This window comes from Lissotriton vulgaris, chromosome 5, assembly GCF_964263255.1.
Source record: "Lissotriton vulgaris chromosome 5, aLisVul1.2, whole genome shotgun sequence".
Taxonomy (NCBI): Eukaryota; Metazoa; Chordata; class Amphibia; order Caudata; family Salamandridae; genus Lissotriton; species Lissotriton vulgaris.
The window spans coordinates 59,203,465-59,224,819 of NC_141693.1; the positions used below are offsets into that span (position 1 = coordinate 59,203,465).

Genomic DNA, 21,355 nt, shown 5'->3' on the forward strand with positions numbered 1-21,355 from the left:
ATTGCTGGCCCGCAATGCGGATAGGGTAGTGCACTCCCTACAACAATCGGTGGCATTCTGGAACACATTGCCTCTCTCCCTGATGGGACGACTGGCAGTGGCGAAAATGGTGATGCTGCCGCGGGTGCTGTATGTGTTACAGAATTCACTGTGGCCGCTTCCCCCGCGGATGTTCCGCACTCTTAATACTCTCCTTACGTCCTTACTCTGGGCGGGCAGGTGTAGTAGAGTTGCCTTACACACGGTTGTCCGCAGCTGGGAGGAGGGGGGGTTGGAGGCGCCGAGATTCGACCTCTACTACTATGCAGCTCAGCTGTTGCCAGCTGCCAGGTGGTTCGCGGATGCGGACACCTGGGAACTACGGCTCCTTGCGGGGAGTGCGGATGAAAGGGCAGTACAGATGGCCCTGATGCGCGGCAGGGGCGCGGATGCGGCGCTGCCGTACATAGTGCGCCACACCGCAGCCATTTGGCAGCGCGTTGTGGAAAAAATCCTACGGAGGGCCCCCTTTCACAGGGAGCTGCCGATATGGATCATGGCCCCGGTGGTAGACATGGAGGTACACATGCCTTTCCATGACTGGAGAGCGGGTGGGTGCGAGCTGTTGGCAGATCTCTACCCGGACGACACATTTCTATCTATCGAACGGGCGACGGAGACGTTCGGACTCGGTGAGGGACAGTTCCTACACTACAGGGGCCTCCATGCAATGGCACGAGATACTTGGCTGCAATTCCCTGATGCGCCCCCTGTGTCCCATACCCTCAATATTATCCTTTTCTGTGGTAGGGGCAGGAGGCTGATAACCCTATTGTACTCAGCCATGCGGCAGGACTCCACCCCACCGGTTCCACCGGCGTGGGCAGCCTGGGAGGCAGACCTGGGGGTTGCTTTAGACCCGACACAGCGCAAACGCATTGGTACCCTCACCCGGAAGGTGTCGTGCAATGCACGGTTCAAACTGACACACTTTAACTTTTTACACCGAACCTATGTGACTCCGGTTGCCTTGAAGCGTATTGCCCCGGACAAGCGCGATAACTGCCCTACGTGTGGCGCGCCGGGTGCCTCCTTCCTTCATCTAGCGTGGGACTGCCCACTGGTTTATGCCTTCTGGCAGTCGGTGGTGGCGCATATTTGTAAAGTTACTGAACTCCGGATGGAACTAACCCCCCTTCATTGCTTGTTAGCCTTAGTCCCCAAGCCCAGGAAGTGTAATCTGCCCTACAAAATGTTACAACTACTTTTAGTACTGGCAAGGAGGAGGGTGGCCATCACGTGGATGGGATAGAGGGCCCCGGGGATGTCACAGTGGCTTAGAGATGTGGGGGAATGGTCCCTGGCGGAGGAAACCTTCATGCAAACCGTGCGTAGAGATGTGAAACTGCAGGACGACCTGCTTGCCTGGAGAATGATGCGAGTGGTGGGAGAGGCAGCCGAAGATTCGGATGGTACGAGTGCGGAGTTGTTCACCCCTGGGGATACAGGGTCTGAGGATGAGGGCGGTGGGGAGGGTGGGGGAGAGCAGTGAGTTGGGGGAGTGCCTAACCGCACACTCACATGTAGGTTACAACTGGGAGGAATTGTGTTTGGTATCTCAAGGTGTCATTCCTAATTTACGTAACGACCGCTGCTATATCTGCCGATAGGAGTGCCATAATGAGGTGAACGACCTGTGTACACATGTTTTAGTCATGAATGCCGAAGTTTTGGGGGGAGGGGTTCCTTTGGGGAGTTGGGGGGTAACCTGTATTAAAGAAAAAAGAAAAGCAGATCAGAATATCCTGCCGCGCAGTTACAGGGCTAGGTTCATGACCTGGCTTATATGCTACCAGCTACCGCCGCCCGGCCTTCGGGTTGTGGGCTGATGGGCCGTGTACACAGAAGTATGTTCTTTGACATAATGTCGTTGCATTCTTGTGGCTGTCGGCGCAACTGTTATATGCTATCATTGTCTGCGACAAAAATAAAGTTTAAAAAAAAAAAAGTATAAGAGCTGGGTACCTAGGACTTTAGGTTACCCTGGACAAAACTTTGATACGAATCCTGGACCTTCGATGTTCCATTTCGACTGGAAGACGGAAGACATCTCCCTTGTGGTCAAGAAGTGACCACCCTGTTCAAACAGGCACCAAAAGCAACTTTGCTGGTCTGCAGTTTTGAGGCTCCTGCCCGATCCCGAAGAAACTGCGACTCTGGACATGGAATTCCAGACATCTCTGACCCGACCTTCACTTACAGCAAAGCTGTGATACATGGCGGTCACGAGAGACGTGGGACCGGAACTCCAGGACATTCTGCATTTTTCTAATTGCATCGACTCCCGAGGTTTCTCGCAGTTGTGCATTGGGGTACTTGAAGCCCCAGCCCCGAGCACCATTTGCACGGAAGCACAGGCCACCACACTCCACGAGTGTTCCGTGGGCCCCGCGAGTCCATTGGCTAGTGAGCCCCTGGAAGGCTTTCTTTTGAACTAAACTTGCTTTCCTGAAAGCTCCAGCTTCCCTACAAAGGAGAAGCCCCACAGACCTTGCTGGTCTGCAACAGAGCTCATCTCGACATACTGAGTGTGTTGCGGTTACCAAGGCTTGTTGGGTCCAATCCGGATACCGACACCGCAGACAACTAGATCCATCGTGGGACAGCTTGAATCCAGTGCCTGGTCATCGTCAATGCCTCCTGGACCACGTGTCTGAAGAGACAAGCTCACCGTCTTCACCCGAAAGCACCCAACATCGCCTGGTTCCTTCCTGGTACCTTCCTGGTCACTGGCTAGTGACCCAGACTCTGTCCCCTCTGCTTTCAGGTTCTTCAGATCTTCGATCCACCCTTGGATCCACCCGGACACTTTTCCTCTGTTCGCTGCAGCACTTCTTTGCAGCTCTCCATTGAAAACGACGACAAAACCTGACACGAAAATGCACTTATGCACCCGGCTTCCCTGGGTAAGGTAACACGAGTACTCCGGTGCTCCCGTGGGTCTTGACTCTCGAAGTGTCCTAGTTTTAAAGGGTTCCATCCAACTCCATCCGGAAGTGTCTTTAAATTGTACATTTGTAACTCCTTCGTTCACCTTAGAAAGTCAATGGTAACCCGCGGCTGTGTTTAGACACTGCACGCGTCTCCCGTACTTCCTAACCTTTGGTTGTTTAGAGTAGCCCCAGCGATTCCACAGGCCCCAGGCCTGCTTTCGATTCCTCACGTGGTTCTTATACCACTACTTTAGTATATGGTTTGAGAGGCCCCCAGGGCATAACTGTATTTGTGCAACTTATTGTATGCTAATTGAGATTCTTGTAATGTACTTTGACCTCTGATCTCATAAAGAGTGCAGAGAGTTGAGTTTAGATTAAATACATATATTACCTTGTGTGGTGTCCTTTCATTTGGTACTCAAGGGATTATAATTGGTAAAACAACTTGCTCTCTGAAGTCTTAGCCTGATGACTGCTGGTCCATGCTACCACTAGGATGGCTGTCTATAAGGTTGACTTTACAACCACAATCAATAAGGGTCGATTAGACTGGTGCAAGGTGCCCACTAGAACTAGTGGACATCATATGCCATGCGAACGTCTCACAAAAACTACAACTTTAAAGTCTGCAGGAGCAATAATGAAGAAAATATGGAAATGTGAAATATGAAAATCAAAATATGGTCTCAGCCTAAACAACGACTGGTGATTCCTAAAATAAACTTTTACACTCCAGTCTCTGTGGCCGCCATATTATCTACTAATTTTCAAGACTCAGTGATGGAAAGGTGGAAACCGAAGGGTATTGATTCAACAGAAGATCTATTTAATGACAATCCGCTATGCTCATTCACAGAACTGCAGGAGATGTCTGACTTGCCAAACAGGGATATTTTTAAATTCCTACAGATTAGGAATTTTTTATTAAAAATGAAAAATGAATTAAATGCAATAGAAAAGATCCCTATCATTGGGGCAGCCACTAACGTTATATATTAGTCTACCTAGAAGAAAGTTTATTGGCCCAGCTCTTTATTGGAGACTAGCAGCCTGTCCCGACATTGTCCGGGGCCCGCACCATTCCTGCAGTGCTGCTGCTGCAGTGCTAGCCTCACTTCACGGGCCCCGGCCGGGGCTCGCACCATTCCTGATGTGCTGCTGTTGCAGTGCCAGCCTCACTTCACGGGCCCCGGCCGGGGCCCCGCACCATTCCTGCAGTGCTGCTGCTGCAGTGCGAGCCTCACTTCACGGGCCCCGGCCGGGGCCCCGCACCATTCCTGCAGTGCTGCTGCTGCAGTGCCAGCCTCACTCACGGGCCCCGGCCTGGGCCCCGCACCATTCCTGCAGTTATGCCAGCCGATTTGGCCCTGTAGCAATCCTGTTCATGAAGTGCGGGGCTCAAACGACTGCCAATGTTAAGTTCAGCACCAGCCTCGGGTGTTCCCTTCTGTTCCCTGGTTTACACTGAATAACGCTGCCCGCTCAAAATCAACCTTCACGTATTTATTTTTAAGCTTGATCACTCGTGTCTTTTAGCTGAATTAATTGGGCAATAACTGTTTTTTTCCAACTTTGGTGAACTCATTTCGTTCATGGATGGGTGTGGGCATGTTTCTCTCTTTCGTCTGCCCAGCTTCCTGAAGAACTCTTCTAAGCTTCTTTCGGCTTCTTCGCCATTTAGAGGTCGGTGAAGAAGGATGCTATATTTTGTAGAAGTCAAACAGGCCCGGACAATGATGCATTATTCTTTCCCCAAGTCAGAACATACTCTGGGTACCAACTTTACACTGGAACCGATTTCCTAAAACCCCTTTGCAAACCACTATGTGCAGTTTGCACACCGACCGACATGCCTTTGAATTGAAACTCAATTTGCTATGAGTCTGTTGCACAAATAGGGGCCTTGCAAAGTGCATATTCATGACCAGCCTCACTCACGGGCCCGCACGGCCGCACCATTCCTCAGTACGCAGCTGAGCAGCTCAAGCAGTAGTCCCGCTCAGCCTCAGCCGCTGATAGCCTCACGCTGCCTGCGCATCATTCCTGCTGCAGTGCTGCCAGCCCACCCCCCCCCACACACCGCATTCCAGTCAGGCAGGCTCAAGAGGCAGAGCAGCAGTCAGACTCAGAGCCGCTCAGCCTCAGCCGCTGCCAGCCTCACGGGCCCCGGCCGGGGCCCCGCACCATTCCTGCTGCCAGCCTCACGGGCCCCGGCCGGGGCGGGACCGTCCATAATTTTAAAATCATACATCAATGTATTAGTGAGGAGCGCGGGGCCCTGCGGGGGCTTGTGTTACGCCCCTGCTCCAGCAGCATTCTTGCACCTATGGGCATGTCTATGTCGGGTGTTCATTCCATGCTCGTGGCCGCTCCTCCCCTCTCACCAGCATCACGCACCCCGGACATGGGCACTCTAGCAGCATTCTTGCACCCCAGGGCATGTAGATGTCGGGTGACGGTTCCGCGCTCCTGGCCACTCCTCCTCGCGCTCCTGGCCGCTCCTACCTCTGGGCATGTCGGACCTCGCAGGGTGTCGGTTCCGTGCTCCCGGCCGCTCCTCCCCGCGCTCCTGGCCGCTCCTACCTCTGGGCATGTCGGACCTCGCAGGGTGTCGGTTCCGCGCTCCTGGCCGCTCCTCCTCGCGCTCCTGGCCGCTCTTGGCTCTTGGCTCCTTGCCAACCTGTTTACTTTACCAAAATGTCCGACCCGTGATGTCAGCACGAACGTCGTTAGCGCACACGCCCACCTCAGAGATGGCACTAATTCCAAGGGACTACTTTGGCAAAGAACGTACTTTGCCCTTCTAACATATTTATTTTTTTGGTATATAGCCTATGTCCATCTGCTTACCCTGACAATTCCAATGATGTATTGGGTGTTTGGATTGGCGCTGTGGTTCCCGAGTTTACCCGCCTCAAAGGTTCCCAGTTCTCTCTTTATAATAGTAGTATAGATATAGATGTACAGCTCTGCTGCTCTTGCTTACTAAATATTGGTGTATTTGAATTCTCACATGGGTGTAAAATACAAAAAAAGACCTATACTAACTGTTCCTTCCAGCTCAGATCATCTTCATGGCCAGCTGCATCGCATAAGTGCTCGATAACAAGACCCCAGCTTACCTGGAAGACAAACTATACACGTTAAAGGAACGACATTGGACCAGGAGCGCGGATATCACCAGACTCAAGACAAAAACCTGTAAGAAGAAAAACCCAGAAGGCAAGCCTTCTCCGTTTATGCTCCAAGGTTCTGGAACAGCATCAGTACCAAAGTGGCATAAGCTCCAACCCTCCCCCAAGCTAGGAAAATGTTGAAGACCCATCTCTCCAATTAGTATTATCCCTGACCCGACCGCCCACCCTTGACCTTCCCCAACATCTGTATCTTCCCAGGGGCCATCCCCTCAGTTTGCGCTTTGTATCCAGGCTGTAAGTACTGAGAATATATATTGAAACTGTCAGCACCAGTAACAGATGTCCAGATTATAAATTCTGGCCACACATATCCAAATTTTTCTTAAATATGTTACATCTAGACCATCACGGCTGATTAACTATATTAAGACCTTGTCCTATACAGGTGCCGGCCACACGTAGGGTCTGTGAGAGAGAAGATAACCAAATAAATGATCACAGTCTGTGACAGAAAACAGACACAGGAAGAATGCTGGCACCAACCCCCAGGCAGGGTCTGTGGCAGAAAACAGACACAGGAAGAGTGCAGGCCCAAACCCCAGGAAGGGTCTGCAACAGAGAACACACAACCAAAACGAGAAAGGGGGCACCAAATGTTGACACAATCTGTGGCAGAGAACAGTCACAGGAAGGGAGCGGGTACCAGCCTCCTATGGGGTCGGTGACATTGAACAGACATATTGAGAGAGCGGGTACCAGACTCCTACACGATCTCCGACAGAGAACAGAAAGGCAGAGCAAGACAGCAGGTGTCTGTGAGAAAAAACAGACAGCATAACATCACATAACTATTGTATTTGTAAAGCGCATGATTACCCATAGGTGTCCTGGCGCTGAATAACAGATGTTTATTGTTACCCAACTCAATGGTACTCATTTTATCTTCAGATGGATGAAAGGCTGAGTGGACCCGCTGGGATTTGAACCTGTGACCAGGAGGTCAAACACAGGCCCCTGCAGGGGCTGCTTTAGTCCACTGAGCCACCAGACCCGGTCACAGCAGACACCATACAGAGTAGAAGGTAAGAAAGAGGCAGCCAGAGAGACAGAGGGGAGACATCAAGCCCTTTCAGGGTCCATGACAGGAGTCAGACCAGGTTCCAGCCCTTTACAAGTTCAGAAGCAGGAATCAGACGCCAGCCTCTTACGGGGTCTGCAATAGAAAACAGGCAACACACTCACACAGGGGTCTGTGACAAGCAAGCTGCCAGAACGAGAGAGAAGACACCAGTCCTTTACCGGATCTGCAACAGGGAACAGGCACAAACCTTATACAGGGCTGCAACTGGGAACAGACAGGATTAGTGAGAGAGCAGGCAGCATGCTGATGCATAGTCTGAAACAAGGAAAAGGCAGCCAGACCAGGAGAGCAGGGACCAACCCCATGCAGGGTGCATGGCAGGATGTCAGCAGTCAGATTGAGAGCGTAAACAGTAGGGTCAAAGGTTTTGGCACAGGATCCCTGTGACAAACTGCTTCCTGGCCCGGAATATCTTCATGTGCAGGAGGCCTGTACCACGAGCCCCCTGACAAGGCCTTACACAGGGAGTGTTAAATGATTGGCTTTGAGCTCTGGTTTAGGTAAGGAGCCAAGTTGGACCGGCCACCAGCTATCCGTCCAAAATGATGGATTGTTCCCCAGCACCAAATCCTCGGTCTTGGGTGAGTTTAGCTTCAGATAAACGTCTGTCATCCAATTAGCTATAGGGCTCATACAGTCGTGAAAATTAATCACCCTCTTGCTGGAAGGACTGCTCAGCGAGACGACAATATGAGTGTCGACACAAGGAAAAATCCATACATTTTTACCAGCCTGGCAATGGGGGTAACGTCGAGGTTAAAAAGTGTTGGACTCAAAGGAGAACCCTGAGGATCTCCTCAGGGCAGCCTGAAGGGGGGTGAGACAACGTTCCCCAATGCCACTTCTTGAGACCGTTCAGACAGGAAGGAGCACAGTAGAGACATTGCCTTATCCCTGATCCCGATGGAGGTCAACCGGTCCCACAGCTGCCCATGATTGACAGTATCGAAGGCCGCTGACAGGTCCAGGAGGATCAGAGCTGCGCTCCATCACTGTCTAAAATCTGCCTGAGTTCCTCCGAAGCAGTGATTAGAGCCAGCTCTGTGCTATGGTAAGCACGGAATCCTAATAAGAAGGGATCCAGAATAGCATTATCATTGATAAATGAAGATAGTTCAACATTTATCCCCTTCTCGATGACTTTAGCAGGAAACAGAAGTCTCGATACAGCCTATAATTGAGAGTCTTCTTAGCGTTCAAGTTAGGTTTCTTTAGTAAAGGAAGTATGGAGGCTTTCTTCCATTCCATTGGGAAGTACCCCGTTGTGAACATTGTATTAAAAATCACTATTTATGGAATAGCTATAACTTCAGGAGAAGTATGCAACATTTTAGGGGGGGATGGATCTGATGGGGAGCTAGATTTAGTTACAGCAATGAGTTTAGAAGTGTGTTCAATTGTCATAGTAGTAAAGAGAGGGGTAGCTAATTCAAATGTATCTTGTGGCTTATCATGAGATATAGATTGAATCTTATTGAGTTCGGCCGGAGTCTGAGCCAGGCGCTTATCCTGCAGCACAAATGAGCCAAAAACCGACTTGACCTTGTGCTGGAAGGACTCTGCTAAGAGGTTGCAGAATTCCTGACTGATATCGGGAGCAGCTGGCAGCTTTGTCAATTTCTTTACCATAGTAAACAAAGCTTTAGGGCAACTGTTAGCCGCTATAATTTCCTCAGAGCAGTATGAGGCCTTTTCCCTGAGAATAAGTTTCTTGTAGGATTTAAGTTTAAGTTTATTATGCATAGTTAGTTAAAACCAGTGCAAAACATTTTACAAAAGAAGTTTTAAAATATCATAAAAGTTTGTTCAATATAATCATCATTAAAAAAGCTTACACTAAAAGACCCAGTCTGATTGTCCAGGAGCATTTATCTTAAGGCAGGGCAGCATATTCCCTTGAGTCCTGTTGACCGCCTACTTGTTGCTTATGTCAATGATCGAGAGGTTTTTTTTTTTTACAGTTTTTGCTCGATCATTGCAAGGAACTTAACATATCTACAGTTCAGTATCGTATTCGAAGGATTCAGGCAGGCGAGCACCGCTTGACTTCTAGTGCGAGTCCCTAGCTGCTTGAACTGGTCCTTTAAGAGCTGTTGGCGAGCTGGCCGTAGCTTTTCGCAAAGACAGGTCATGTGAAGTATATCGCCCTTGTCTGTGTTGCAAAACGGACAAAGTTTGTTGCCGTTGCTCCTGAGCCATGGTGGAAGATGCTCTCTACTGGGCAATACCCCTAGTCTGTATTTCAAGAGCTTCAGTTTTGTGGCCTTAGGATAACCCTGACTGAAGTATGATTGTGGTGTCAGCGATTTATACGAGTTTAGTGTCATCCATGCATGGTTTCTTTTGGTGAATGTGGCCTTATCCTCTAGTAAGGATAGAGATTTGATAGTTTTCCAGACTAGTTTTTTTGAATGGGTTGTGCCCAAGTTGCATGTCCCAGATCGCAGTTAGATTGGTGGCCCCCAGGGCTGCCTTCAGGTAAGATCATGCCTGAGATATGTCCCTGCCTTGAATATCTTGCCATAGCAACGAATTTAGAGTGTTGGTAGTGGCCGAGCGAAGTTTATGGCAGCAAATGATATAAGCTCCCTGTCTCGCAAGAGCTTGTTTTTGCAATACAAATTCCAGCCTAAGTTGGGCAGGCGATGTGTTGGACGGGAGCGAAAACATTATTCTGTAGGCTTTTGTCTGGATTGTAAGATAAGTTTCTTGTAGGCTTGAAGAGACAATTTATATTCCATTCGAGTACTTGCATTATCTTCAAGTCTCCATTGTTCTCTAGTTTATGACATAGTTGTTTCTGAGCTTTCAGCATGTCATTAAACCATGGGTCTGAAGGTGTCCTCCTGGAACGTTGACACTGTTTGAGGGGGGTAATTGTGTCATACCTGAATCAAGCCAGGAATGGTATTGGGCTGTGGCCTGATCAGAGTCAGTAGACAAATGAGGTAGAGTTTCTAAAAGAAGAGGATCTAAAGGTCTAGCTTCTACTTTCTTCCAGGGGCGACTAACATAAGGTTCTCTGGGAACTTTAAAATGATTTTTTGTGGCAATCATATATCAAATAGTACTGCCTTATGATCCGACCAGATCATAAGCAAAGCTCCAGTCCAACTTAGATGGGAGTTGCCTGAAAAAATCTCATCATAACAGGGTCCAGCGCTTGGAGTCGAACCCTTCACAAGTTGACACATCCCTGCGCTATCCTTCTGATCTAAGAGTGCTTTTGTATGTGGATCAGCGACATCTTCCAGATGGAAGTTAAAATCTCCAAGCACTGTAAAATTGTAGTATTCAGCTTTGCGAGCTAAAAAGCAGCATAAGTTATCTAAAAAAGTGACCTTTGATTTGGGCGGACGATGGAGTGAAATTCCATTAAAAGTGTGTTGATCTTATAGTTCAATTTTAAAGTCAAATACTTTGCAGTCCTTATTGTCCATGTTCGCTTTAATAAAAGATTTAAAACTAGATTTGAGAATAAGGGCAATCCCCGCCTTTTTTACCTACCCTATCTACTTTATGAATTTTAAAACCTGCTGGTAAGGCCAAAAGTAGATCCGGGCCCAAGGAGGCATCTGCTCAAGTCTCTGTAATAAAGGCTCTCTCTATCTGATTGACTTCTAAAATCTCTCGAAATGCAATAGCATTGTTAATTAACGACCTCACATTAATGAGTGCACATGATACCCCCCTGGGATATGCCTTAGTGGTAATGTGGGTTTGGGTAGATCGTGAGATGTGCTGGATAGTTAGGCCACAGTCCCGCGCTAGGTAAGGGTCAATACATGGTCCAGAACTTGTCCTACCTGCCCATTGTAGCTTCATTAAAGTTTCTAAGCTATACTTATAGTAGGCTTCAAAGTAGAGATATCTGGTCTAAAACCGGCAGCATGGCTGGCGCTGAGCGCGTTCTGAGCGCGGACTGGCACAGACGGGCTTGCCTTCGCTGCGCCAGCGGCGCACTCGCTGCGTGCCCGGGTTTAGCCCATCTTTTATAGTAGCCTGCTGAGCTCCAATAGACTAGATCATTACCTCACTCAAAATGGCAGTCAGCCGGAAGTGGCTCAAACGAGATCCAAACGAACCAACTCTCTCTGCATCAAACGGGAAGAACCCGGGGTGGACTAGAGAGTTGATCCAACAAGCAGGTAAAGTGCACGGTGCAAAATATATTGATTTTTAAAAGACTCAAGGAGATCACACAATTAAAATCAGATTAAAAGCATTAGAAATCACAACAATTAAAAAGAGCTTAAAAGCGTTCCCACTGGCTGCCCAGAAAAGTCCACTCTGTATTGGTATAAAAAAGGCTAACACAAGCGGCGCTGTGCTTACTTTCGGCATCCGGTGGACTGCCTGTGAGGAGGGTGGGAGCCGGATGGGGGGGGGGGGGCTTGTCCTGATCACCCCGAGCCCAGTCCAGTGCTCAGCACCGTGAGGTGAGGAGGTCGAAGACTCTAAGCTCCCCCAGACCAGGAGCCTGTGATCGCAGCCCAGCGCGAATGTCATTCATCCTATGAGAGGTCTCCAAAGCCGGCGAGCTTCATGCAGCAAAAGCTACAGGAGATCTTCACTCTGTGCCCAATGATGATGCGAGCCTGGCGCCTGGACCCTGCATGTCCCTCTGTGTCTGATGAACCGTGCACTGCTGAGGAGTCATCTGCACAGATGCCCTTGTGACCCTGTGCGCGTCACAGTGCATTGCTGCAGCTCTTCTTCTGCACCTTCTGTTGTGTCCGACGACCTTGTGAGCCCGTGTGCCACACCCTGCCTTGCTGCACCTCTTCTGCTGTGTCTGTGCCCATGTGAGCCCGTGTGCTAAACCGAGTGTTGCTGCACTTCTTGTGCTGTGTTTGTGCCCATGTGAGCCCGTGTGCCACACCCTGCGTTGCTGCACCTCTCCTGCTGTGTCTGTGCCCATGTGACCGTGTGTGCCACACCCAGCGTTGCTGCACCTCTTCTGCTGTGTTTGTGCCCATGTGACCGTGTGTGCCACACCCTGCGTTGCTGCACCTCTTCTGCTGTGTCTGTGCCCGTGTGTGCCACACCCTGCGTTGCGGCACCTCTTCTGCTGTGTCTGTGCCCATGTGACCGTGTGTGCTACACCCTGCGTTGCTGCACCTCTCCTGCTGTGTCTGTGCCCATGTGACCGTGTGTGCCACACCCTGCGTTGCTGCACCTCTTCTGCTGTGTCTGTGCCCGTGTGACCGTGTGTGCCACACCCTGCCTTGCTGCACCTCTTCTGCTGTGTCTGTGCCCATGTGACCGTGTGTGCCACACCCTGCCTTGCTGCACCTCTTCTGCTGTGTCTGTGCCCATGTGACCGTGTGTGCTACACCCTGCGTTGCTGCACCTCTTCTGCTGTGTCTGTGCCCATGTGACCGTGTGTGCCACACCCTGCCTTGCTGCACCTCTTCTGCTGTGTCTGTGCCCATGTGACCGTGTGTGCCACACCCTGCCTTGCTGCACCTCTTCTGCTGTGTCTGTGCCCATGTGACCGTGTGTGCTACACCCTGCGTTGCTGCACCTCTTCTGCTGTGTCTGTGCCCATATGACCGTGTGTGCCACACCCTGCCTTGCTGCACCTCTTCTGCTGTGTCTGTGCCCATGTGACCGTGTGTGCCACACCCTGCGTTGCGGCACCTCTTCTGCTGTGTCTGTGCCCATGTGACCGTGTGTGCTACACCCTGCGTTGCTGCACCTCTCCTGCTGTGTCTGTGCCCATGTGACCGTGTGTGCCACACCCAGCGTTGCTGCACCTCTTCTGCTGTGTCTGTGCCCATGTGACCGTGTGTGCTACACCCTGCGTTGCTGCACCTCTCCTGCTGTGTCTGTGCCCATGTGACCGTGTGTGCCACACCCTGCGTTGCTGCACCTCTTCTGCTGTGTCTGTGCCCGTGTGACCGTGTGTGCCACACCCTGCCTTGCTGCACCTCTTCTGCTGTGTCTGTGCCCATGTGACCGTGTGTGCCACACCCTGCGTTGCTGCAGCTCTTCTGCTGTGTCTGTGCCCATGTGACCGTGTGTGCTACACCCTGCGTTGCTGCACCTCTTCTGCTGTGTCTGTGCCCATGTGACCGTGTGTGCCACACCCTGCCTTGCTGCAGCTCTTCTGCTGTGTCTGTGCCCATGTGACCGTGTGTGCCACACCCTGCCTTGCTGCAGCTCTTCTGCTGTGTCTGTGCCCATGTGACCGTGTGTGCCACACCCTGCGTTGCTGCAGCTCTTCTGCTGTGTCTGTGCCCATGTGACCGTGTGTGCCACACCCTGCGTTGCTGCACCTCTTCTGCTGTGTCTGTGCCCATGTGACCGTGTGTGCTACACCCTGCCTTGCTGCAGCTCTTCTGCTGTGTCTGTGCCCATGTGACCGTGTGTGCCACACCCTGCCTTGCTGCAGCTCTTCTGCTGTGTCTGTGCCCATGTGACCGTGTGTGCCACACCCTGCGTTGCTGCAGCTCTTCTGCTGTGTCTGTGCCCATGTGACCGTGTGTGCCACACCCTGCGTTGCTGCACCTCTTCTGCTGTGTCTGTGCCCATGTGACCGTGTGTGCTACACCCTGCCTTGCTGCAGCTCTTCTGCTGTGTCTGTGCCCATGTGACCGTGTGTGCTACACCCTGCCTTGCTGCAGCTCTTCTGCTGTGTCTGTGCCCATGTGACCGTGTGTGCCACACCCTGCGTTGCTGCAGCTCTTCTGCTGTGTCTGTGCCCATGTGACCGTGTGTGCTACACCCTGCCTTGCTGCAGCTCTTCTGCTGTGTTTGTGCCCATGTGACCGTGTGTGCTAAACCCTGCGTTGCTGCAGCTCTTCTGCTGTGTCTGTGCCCATGTGACCGTGTGTGTTACACCCTGCCTTGCTGCAGCTCTTCTGCTGTGTCTGTGCCCATGTGACCGTGTGTGCTACACCCTGCGTTGCTGCACCTCTTCTGCTGTGTCTGTGCCCATGTGACCGTGTGTGCTACACCCTGCCTTGCTGCAGCTCTTCTGCTGTGTCTGTGCCCATGTGACCGTGTGTGCTACACCCTGCCTTGCTGCAGCTCTTCTGCTGTGTCTGTGCCCATGTGACCGTGTGTGCCACACCCTGCGTTGCTGCAGCTCTTCTGCTGTGTCTGTGCCCATGTGACCGTGTGTGCTACACCCTGCGTTGCTGCACCTCTTCTGCTGTGTCTGTGCCCATGTGACCGTGTGTGCCACACCCTGCCTTGCTGCACCTCTTCTGCTGTGTCTGTGCCCATGTGACCGTGTGTGCCACACCCTGCGTTGCTGCAGCTCTTCTGCTGTGTCTGTGCCCATGTGACCGTGTGTGCTACACCCTGCGTTGCTGCACCTCTTCTGCTGTGTCTGTGCCCATGTGACCGTGTGTGCTACACCCTGCCTTGCTGCACCTCTTCTGCTGTGTCTGTGCCCATGTGACCGTGTGTGCCACACCCTGCGTTGCTGCAGCTCTTCTGCTGTGTTTGTGCCCATGTCAGCCTGTGTGCTAAACCGAGCGTTGCTGCGGCTCTTCTGCTGTGTCTGTGCCCATGTGACCGTGTGTGCCACACCCTGCCTTGCTGCACCTCTTCTGCTGTGTTTGTGCCCATGTGACCGTGTGTGCCACACCCTGCCTTGCGGCACCTCTTCTGCTGTGTCTGTGCCCATGTGAGCATGTGTGCTACACCCTGCGTTGCTGCAGCTCTTCTGCTGTGTTTGTGCCCATGTGACCGTGTGTGCTAAACCCTGCGTTGCTGCACCTCTTGTGCTGTGTTTGACAATCTCTGGTGGGTCAAGGTCCTCAAAGAGTGCAGATAACCATCTACTGAAACCTCAAAGATTCAAAAAGACAAGCATTTGCAATGCAATAGGTCTCGCAATTACGAGAGTTTGAGCTATTGGCATTGTAAATGACTATGGGCCCGATGTAGGTCGGTCGGTAATGGCCAAAAACCGGTATTTTCGGCCGTTACCGACCGGTATACCTGAAATGGTATGTAGGGGCACAATTTTACAGAATCGGTAAATTTACCGATTCAGTAAATTTACCGATTCTGTAAAATACCGAATCAGTATTTTTACCGATTCGGTAATTCTCCGATGTAGGTGGGACTCTTCAGAGTCCCAGGAGCCTTAACGAATCGGTATTTTACCATCAAATCCAATTTGATGGTAAAATACCGATTCAGGTGTGCATGCACATGTGTGCATGCACACCTATACCATGTGACAGGCAGACCTGCCCTTAGGGCAGGTATGCCTGCCACATGGCACCCGTGCCTGTTTTGGGGGTGCCAGAGGGTGTCAAAGTGACACCCCCTGCACCCTTGTGTGAATCGGTATTTACCGATTCGGTAAATACCGAATCGGTAATGCCCATTCATTCCTATGGGCTTTGAAGCCCATAGGAATGAATGGGCATTACCGATTCTGTATTTACAGAATCGGTAAATACCGATTGTTAAAGATTCGGTATTTGAACATCTGGATATACCTACATATCCACACTTTAGATTTACCAATTTTTAATTACCCAATCGGTAAAATTCGGTAATTAAAAATCGGTAAATCTAATTTACCTACATCTGGCCCCAAGCCTTTTATTTATGTTTCGTTTTTTGAAAACATAAATAAAAGGCTTTGTCACTTACAAAAGCTTTAACTCACGTAAATGCGAGACCTATTGTATTGCAAATGCTTGTTTTAACTGGGTATCACCTAAAAAAAAACAATGACTCTGGCAGGCTATTAGGAAGGGGTAAAATGCAAATGTTCACTTCTGTCATTTACTGATTCTGCCATCAATCAACGACGTACTTTATTTTTAAAAAGTGTTGCGCGTAATGCGATTTCAACATACTGTAATATTTTTTGCATTTAGACTAATTAGTCTGCACAACATGTGAACTCTTGCCCTAGTTATATTTCGACACCAGTTAGAATCTTAAGGGCCGCTGCCTACTGAAATCTTCATAGTTAATATGCACACAGAAAACAATGCGAGTGACAAGTTGTTTTCCCCTGCGTTTTTTTGCTATAAAAAATCCATGAGTAATTCACAATTAATCTAAGAGAAAGGGCAACATTACATGGTACCTTTTGATATTTATGAACCTCCCCTGACAGTAGCCCAACCTCCAAAAGAAGTGCAGTGCTCGTAAATGGTCCCATATCACACCTAATACGTTCACAGCAGCACTGAAGCAGGAAAAACCAGCACTCACCTCCTGTCCCCAGAATGCAAATGGGCAACTAATGACGTGTATTAATCAGGCCTTAGATAACCTGGCTCCCTGGAAAATCATTACCAGCATGCACTTCAAGCCATCGGCTGCCTGGTATACGGAGGCTTTGATGGCAAAAAAACAAGCAGGAGTTGCGTGAGCGCGTCCGTGGCTGACGTCAGCGGCGCGGCTGACGTCAGCCGCACGGCCGCCTGGGCTTGGAGGCTGCTGGGGCGCGAGGGCAAAGAGTTGGTGGCGGAGCAAGGAGTTGTGCGGGGGGCATGCGGGCAGCCGAGAGGGAGCCGGAGCCTCAGGAAGACGCACGGGTGGAACAACGGGGCGCAGTGGCGCCTCCCGCTGCCGCCAGCAGCCATGGCGCGGGCGCGAGCTGCGATCCTCTGGACTGGACTTGCGAGATCTACACAGGTAAGGAGAGCTGCGACTCCAGCGGATGGGACAGATCTGGGTGCTGGGGGGCGGTGGGGTGGGTGAGCCCTTCTCAATTGTGCTGGTGTGCTGTGCTAGCAGAAGGGAGCACTTCGGGGCGCATTGACGGGCCGTGGAGTCTTAACTGCAGGAGGTTTGCAAGGGAGGCAGGAGATGGGTACTGCGCGTAACTGTGGTGAACGCGTGCCTCCCAATCCGATTCCAGCAAGCTGCGCGTGCCCATCTCCTGTCTCCTTTTTAGCCCTAAAGCAAAGTCGACAACTATAGATCTCGCTGGCGACAGCGCTTCGCGCTGCGTCGCCAAGTGCGAGACCTAAAGAAATCATATAAACGGTCCTTTTCGAGGATGGCGCCAAGGACTTGGAATACTCTTCCATCAGAAATCAGAATGAATGCCTCTACCATCTCTTTCAAAAAGGGAGTTAAAGCAATTCTCATGGCACAACTCACCTTATTACAGTCTAAGTTATTCTGAGATTCAATAGTTCCCTTGCTAATTTTCCTCTCTTCGTTAAGGATCCAACTAAACATCCTAATTTCATTTTTCAGCCCAGGACTTTCTATTAACTATGATGCTCCTGTTATGTACTCTACGCTTTTTCCCCTGTACACGAACTATTCATGTCATGCGTGATCTTTCCTCCATAGAATTTCCTTTTAATTTGTTATGCTATTCGTGATTTTTCCTTCTTTCATTGTTATGTATAACTAGCTTTGCTGATTGGAAAGCGCTCCGATATCTGCAAGGATCTTGTCCGCGCTATATAAAACCTTCAAAATAAATAAATAAATAAATATGAGCCTGTGTGCCACACACTGCATTGCACCACCTCTTCTGCTGTGGTTCCATGACCAGGTGGACATGTGTGCTTCACCCTGTATTGCTGCACCTCTTCTGCTGTGGTTCCATGACCATGTGGACATGTGTGCTTCACCCTGCATTGCTGCAGCTCTTCTGCTGTGGTTCCATGACCATGTGGACATGTGTGCTTCACCCTGCATTGCTGCAGCTCTTCTGCTGTGGTTCCATGACCATGTGGACATGTGTGCTTCACCCTGCATTGCTGCACCTCTTCTGCTGTGGTTCCATGACCATGTGGACATGTGTGCTTCACCCTGCATTGCTGCACCTCTTCTGCTGTGGTTCCATGACCATGTGGACATGTGTGCTTCACCCTGCATTGCTGCAGCTCTTCTGCTGTGGTTCCATGAACATGTGGACATGTGTGCTTCACCCTGCATTGCTGCACCTCTTCTGCTTTGGTTCCATGGCCATGTGGACATGTGTGCTTCACCCTGTATTGCTGCACCTCTTCTGCTGTGGTTCCATGACCATGTGGACATGTGTGCTTCACCCTGTATTGCTGCACCTCTTCTGCTGTGGTTCCATGACCATGTGGACATGTGTGCTTCACCCTGCATTGCTGCAGCTCTTCTGCTGTGTCTCTGCTCCTGTGAGCCGGTGCGCCACACCCTGCATTGTCGCGTCAAGTCTTCTGACACTAACAACTAACACCGCACTGCCACACGGAATCCTTTGAATCTAGTGCAAGGTCCCAAAACACCCACACACATCCCTTCTGATCCTCTGCAGCCGCCTCTGTGGCTCACAGTATACGGCCTATGATCCCAGCGCTCTGACAGACACCGTGTGCTCTTTTGCAGGTTCCTGTAAAGCCCTCAAGGTGTCTATTCACTTACAATCCCTAAACACAAACAAACATACCTTGTATTTTCAGCAGCCTTCGCTAAGGACACATAACACCCCTAAATTTACATTGTATCTTCTTAAAGAATTAACAAGTGTATTCATTTGTGAATCGTGATCGACCACAGACGTGCCTTGTGCTCCTCTGCAGCTTCTTCCTCTGTGGAACTTACACTGTCTTCACTTGTAAATCGTGAACACCCACATACACTCCTTGCACAGACTTCTCTATGGGGCCCACAGGTGCATTATGATCCATAAACATCCACACACACACCCTGTGCTCTCCAGCAGCCTCCTCTATGGCATACACAGGTAGGGCGACCAGATGACTCCATGCCACGGGGACACAACTTTTTCCATTTCTGGGCTTTTGATTTAACAGAGCAGTGCATTGTGGGAGGTGTAGTTTTGGTTCACTTTACTGGACCCTATTGCTTCAACACACCAGATGATAATGATATATAAAAGCAAAATCCAGGAATGGAAATGTGTTGTCCCAGTGACATGGAGCCTTCTGGCCACCTTATAGAAATGGTGACTTGTGATCTCTGAACACCCACACAGACAGTGTGTGATCTTTGACTGCCCCTTGGTGTGGCTCACGAAGTGACTTCGTGATCCCTGAACATCCACAAACGTACCTTGTGCTCCTCTGCAGCCTCCTCTACAGGACTTGCTGAGTGAGTTTTATGCTCCTTGGACTCCCGGCAGACCCAGCATATCATCCTCTGATCCTCTGCACAGAACAGCAGCTGTGCCTGGTTATGTTTCTCGCATAGATTCTCCTCTGGGGGCTTCACGGGGGGCAGATGAAGCTGTTTTGCAATTTCCACCATGTTCCCCAGTTGTCTGTTGGGTCGGAGTTTTTTCCTACGAGACATCTCCCTGCACTGTGGACAGGGGAAGTTTCCATCTCTTCCCTCCCAGCTCTGGGAGATGCAGGAGCGGCAGAAGTTGTGTCCACACTCTATGGACACCGGATCCTTAAAAAATTCCAGACAGATGGAACAAGTGGCCTCTTCCTGGAGGCTCCCGAGCTGAGCTGCTGCCGCCATGATGCAGAAATACAGGAAGTGAAGGTAAGTTTCACTTTCTCTTTGTGCAGTGGGTGTGTCTGTGCGTCTGCCCCTCACTGTGGCTGCGCCGGGACTTCCGGGCTCATGTTACAGTCACAGAGCAGAGATTAGAACTGACTCCTCTGCTGCCTGTGATCTCACTCGAGGTTTCCCTCCTTTCTCAGCAGTTTGGTTTTGTTCTCAGATTCTGTTGGTGCCAGGAGCGGTCACCTAAATATGGATTTCTATAAAATCCTCTGTGTGGTTTTGAACGTGTCAATTCTACGTCTGGTTTTTATAATATTTGTTTTAGAACTACTGGCATCTGGAAAATAATTGTGAAACAATTTCTTTCTGCATTTGCTGTTTCACTTAATGTTCCAAAGGCTGAAATATAACTGCTTTCTCAATCCTTCACCTGTAATAATTCATAATCAGGTCACTGGCATCACCCGCAATCGGAGGAGCGATTTATACCGCAGGGTTGGGGAAATTATACAGCGAGATGAGGCAAATTATGCGGCATAACAAAAATCTCTGACCGCATTATTTCAATATTCTGCACTTTTATGTAACACAATCATTGTCTGAGCAGAGGTTGTATGTCATTAGTGCAGTTAAACACTTCACTGCAACTTTCATCAGACAAGCATTTGCAATGCAATAGGTCTCACATTTACGCGATTTTAAGCTATTGGCATGGTAATTGAGAACTTAATTTATATTTTAAAAAACAAAAATAATAGGCATTGTCATTTACAATGCCAATAGCTTAACCCCTTGCATGCAGGTTTATTTCTCGCGCTGTGGGGGAGAAATAAACGGCCGGCGAGATTCGGACCGCTCCCGGCCATCGTGCGTACACGCCTACCGTGATGCATTACGGCGAGGAGCCGTCATGAGCATAAAAGGGGTTAAACTTGTGTAAATGCGGGACCTATTGCATTGCAAATGCTTGTTTTTCTTTTTCTTTGGTCAGTGGTTGTTGCTATTTGTTGGTACTTTTCAATTTCAAATGTTTGTCACTCATCACCACATCATCACTTGTTGCCGTCTCGTGTTGTTGTTCTTCATGGCTCGTTGTTGCTTGTTGTCGCTTTATGCTTCTTCTTGTTGCGTGTCCTTGCTAGTATTCATTGTTGGTTCTCATTGGCACTTCCTGGTGCTTATTGTATTGTAATTGCATTTATATACAGCTTACTACCTCTGACGAGGCCTCGAATCGCTTCTTCAGCAAGTAACATGCTACTCCAGAACCCATAAAGGATTAGTGTTGAATTAGTATAGTGAAATATTAAAGTCATTTGAGTTGTGGATAGGTTAGTCTGTTATTTGGATTCAAAAGGATAGCGGAGGGATAGAAGAGGGAAAAGGTTTGAATTTATGTAGCGCTTGTTAGACACCATTGGCGTGGGCCTCCCTTCCATTTTTTGCTGTTCCCTCATGTGTTTTTGCTGGTTACAGATGCTTTTGGGCACTGTGCCACTGCTATTCAGTTCCACAGTGCAAGTGCTCCCTATGGTAAATTGATGTATGGATTAGTGACTCCATGATTGGCTGGTTTGGTTTACTTGTCAGACCCTAGTACAGTGCACTGCATGTGCCCAGGGTTGGTAAATCAAATGCTGCTGGTGGGCTTGCGGTACAAGGGGGGGGGGGGGGGGGGTGGTAATGGACGGAGCATCTGACCCAAT

General features: G+C 49.9%; 1 protein-coding gene across 2 annotated transcripts in view; it reads right to left on the reverse strand.

Annotated features, from left to right (window-relative positions):
- LOC147710152 (E3 ubiquitin-protein ligase TRIM39-like) overlaps positions 1–19,739 on the reverse strand; it is a 108,917-nt gene extending 89,178 nt beyond the window's left edge. The window contains exon 1 of one of the 2 annotated variants that reach the window (XM_086920852.1): positions 19,248–19,739. In XM_086920852.1, the coding sequence (XP_086776978.1) occupies positions 19,248–19,661 (414 nt within the window). In that variant the 5' untranslated portion in view covers positions 19,662–19,739. The remainder of the gene's footprint in view (positions 1–19,247) is intronic. The other variant, XM_086920851.1, reaches the window with a different exon arrangement.
- Positions 19,740–21,355: the final 1,616 nt, after the last annotated feature.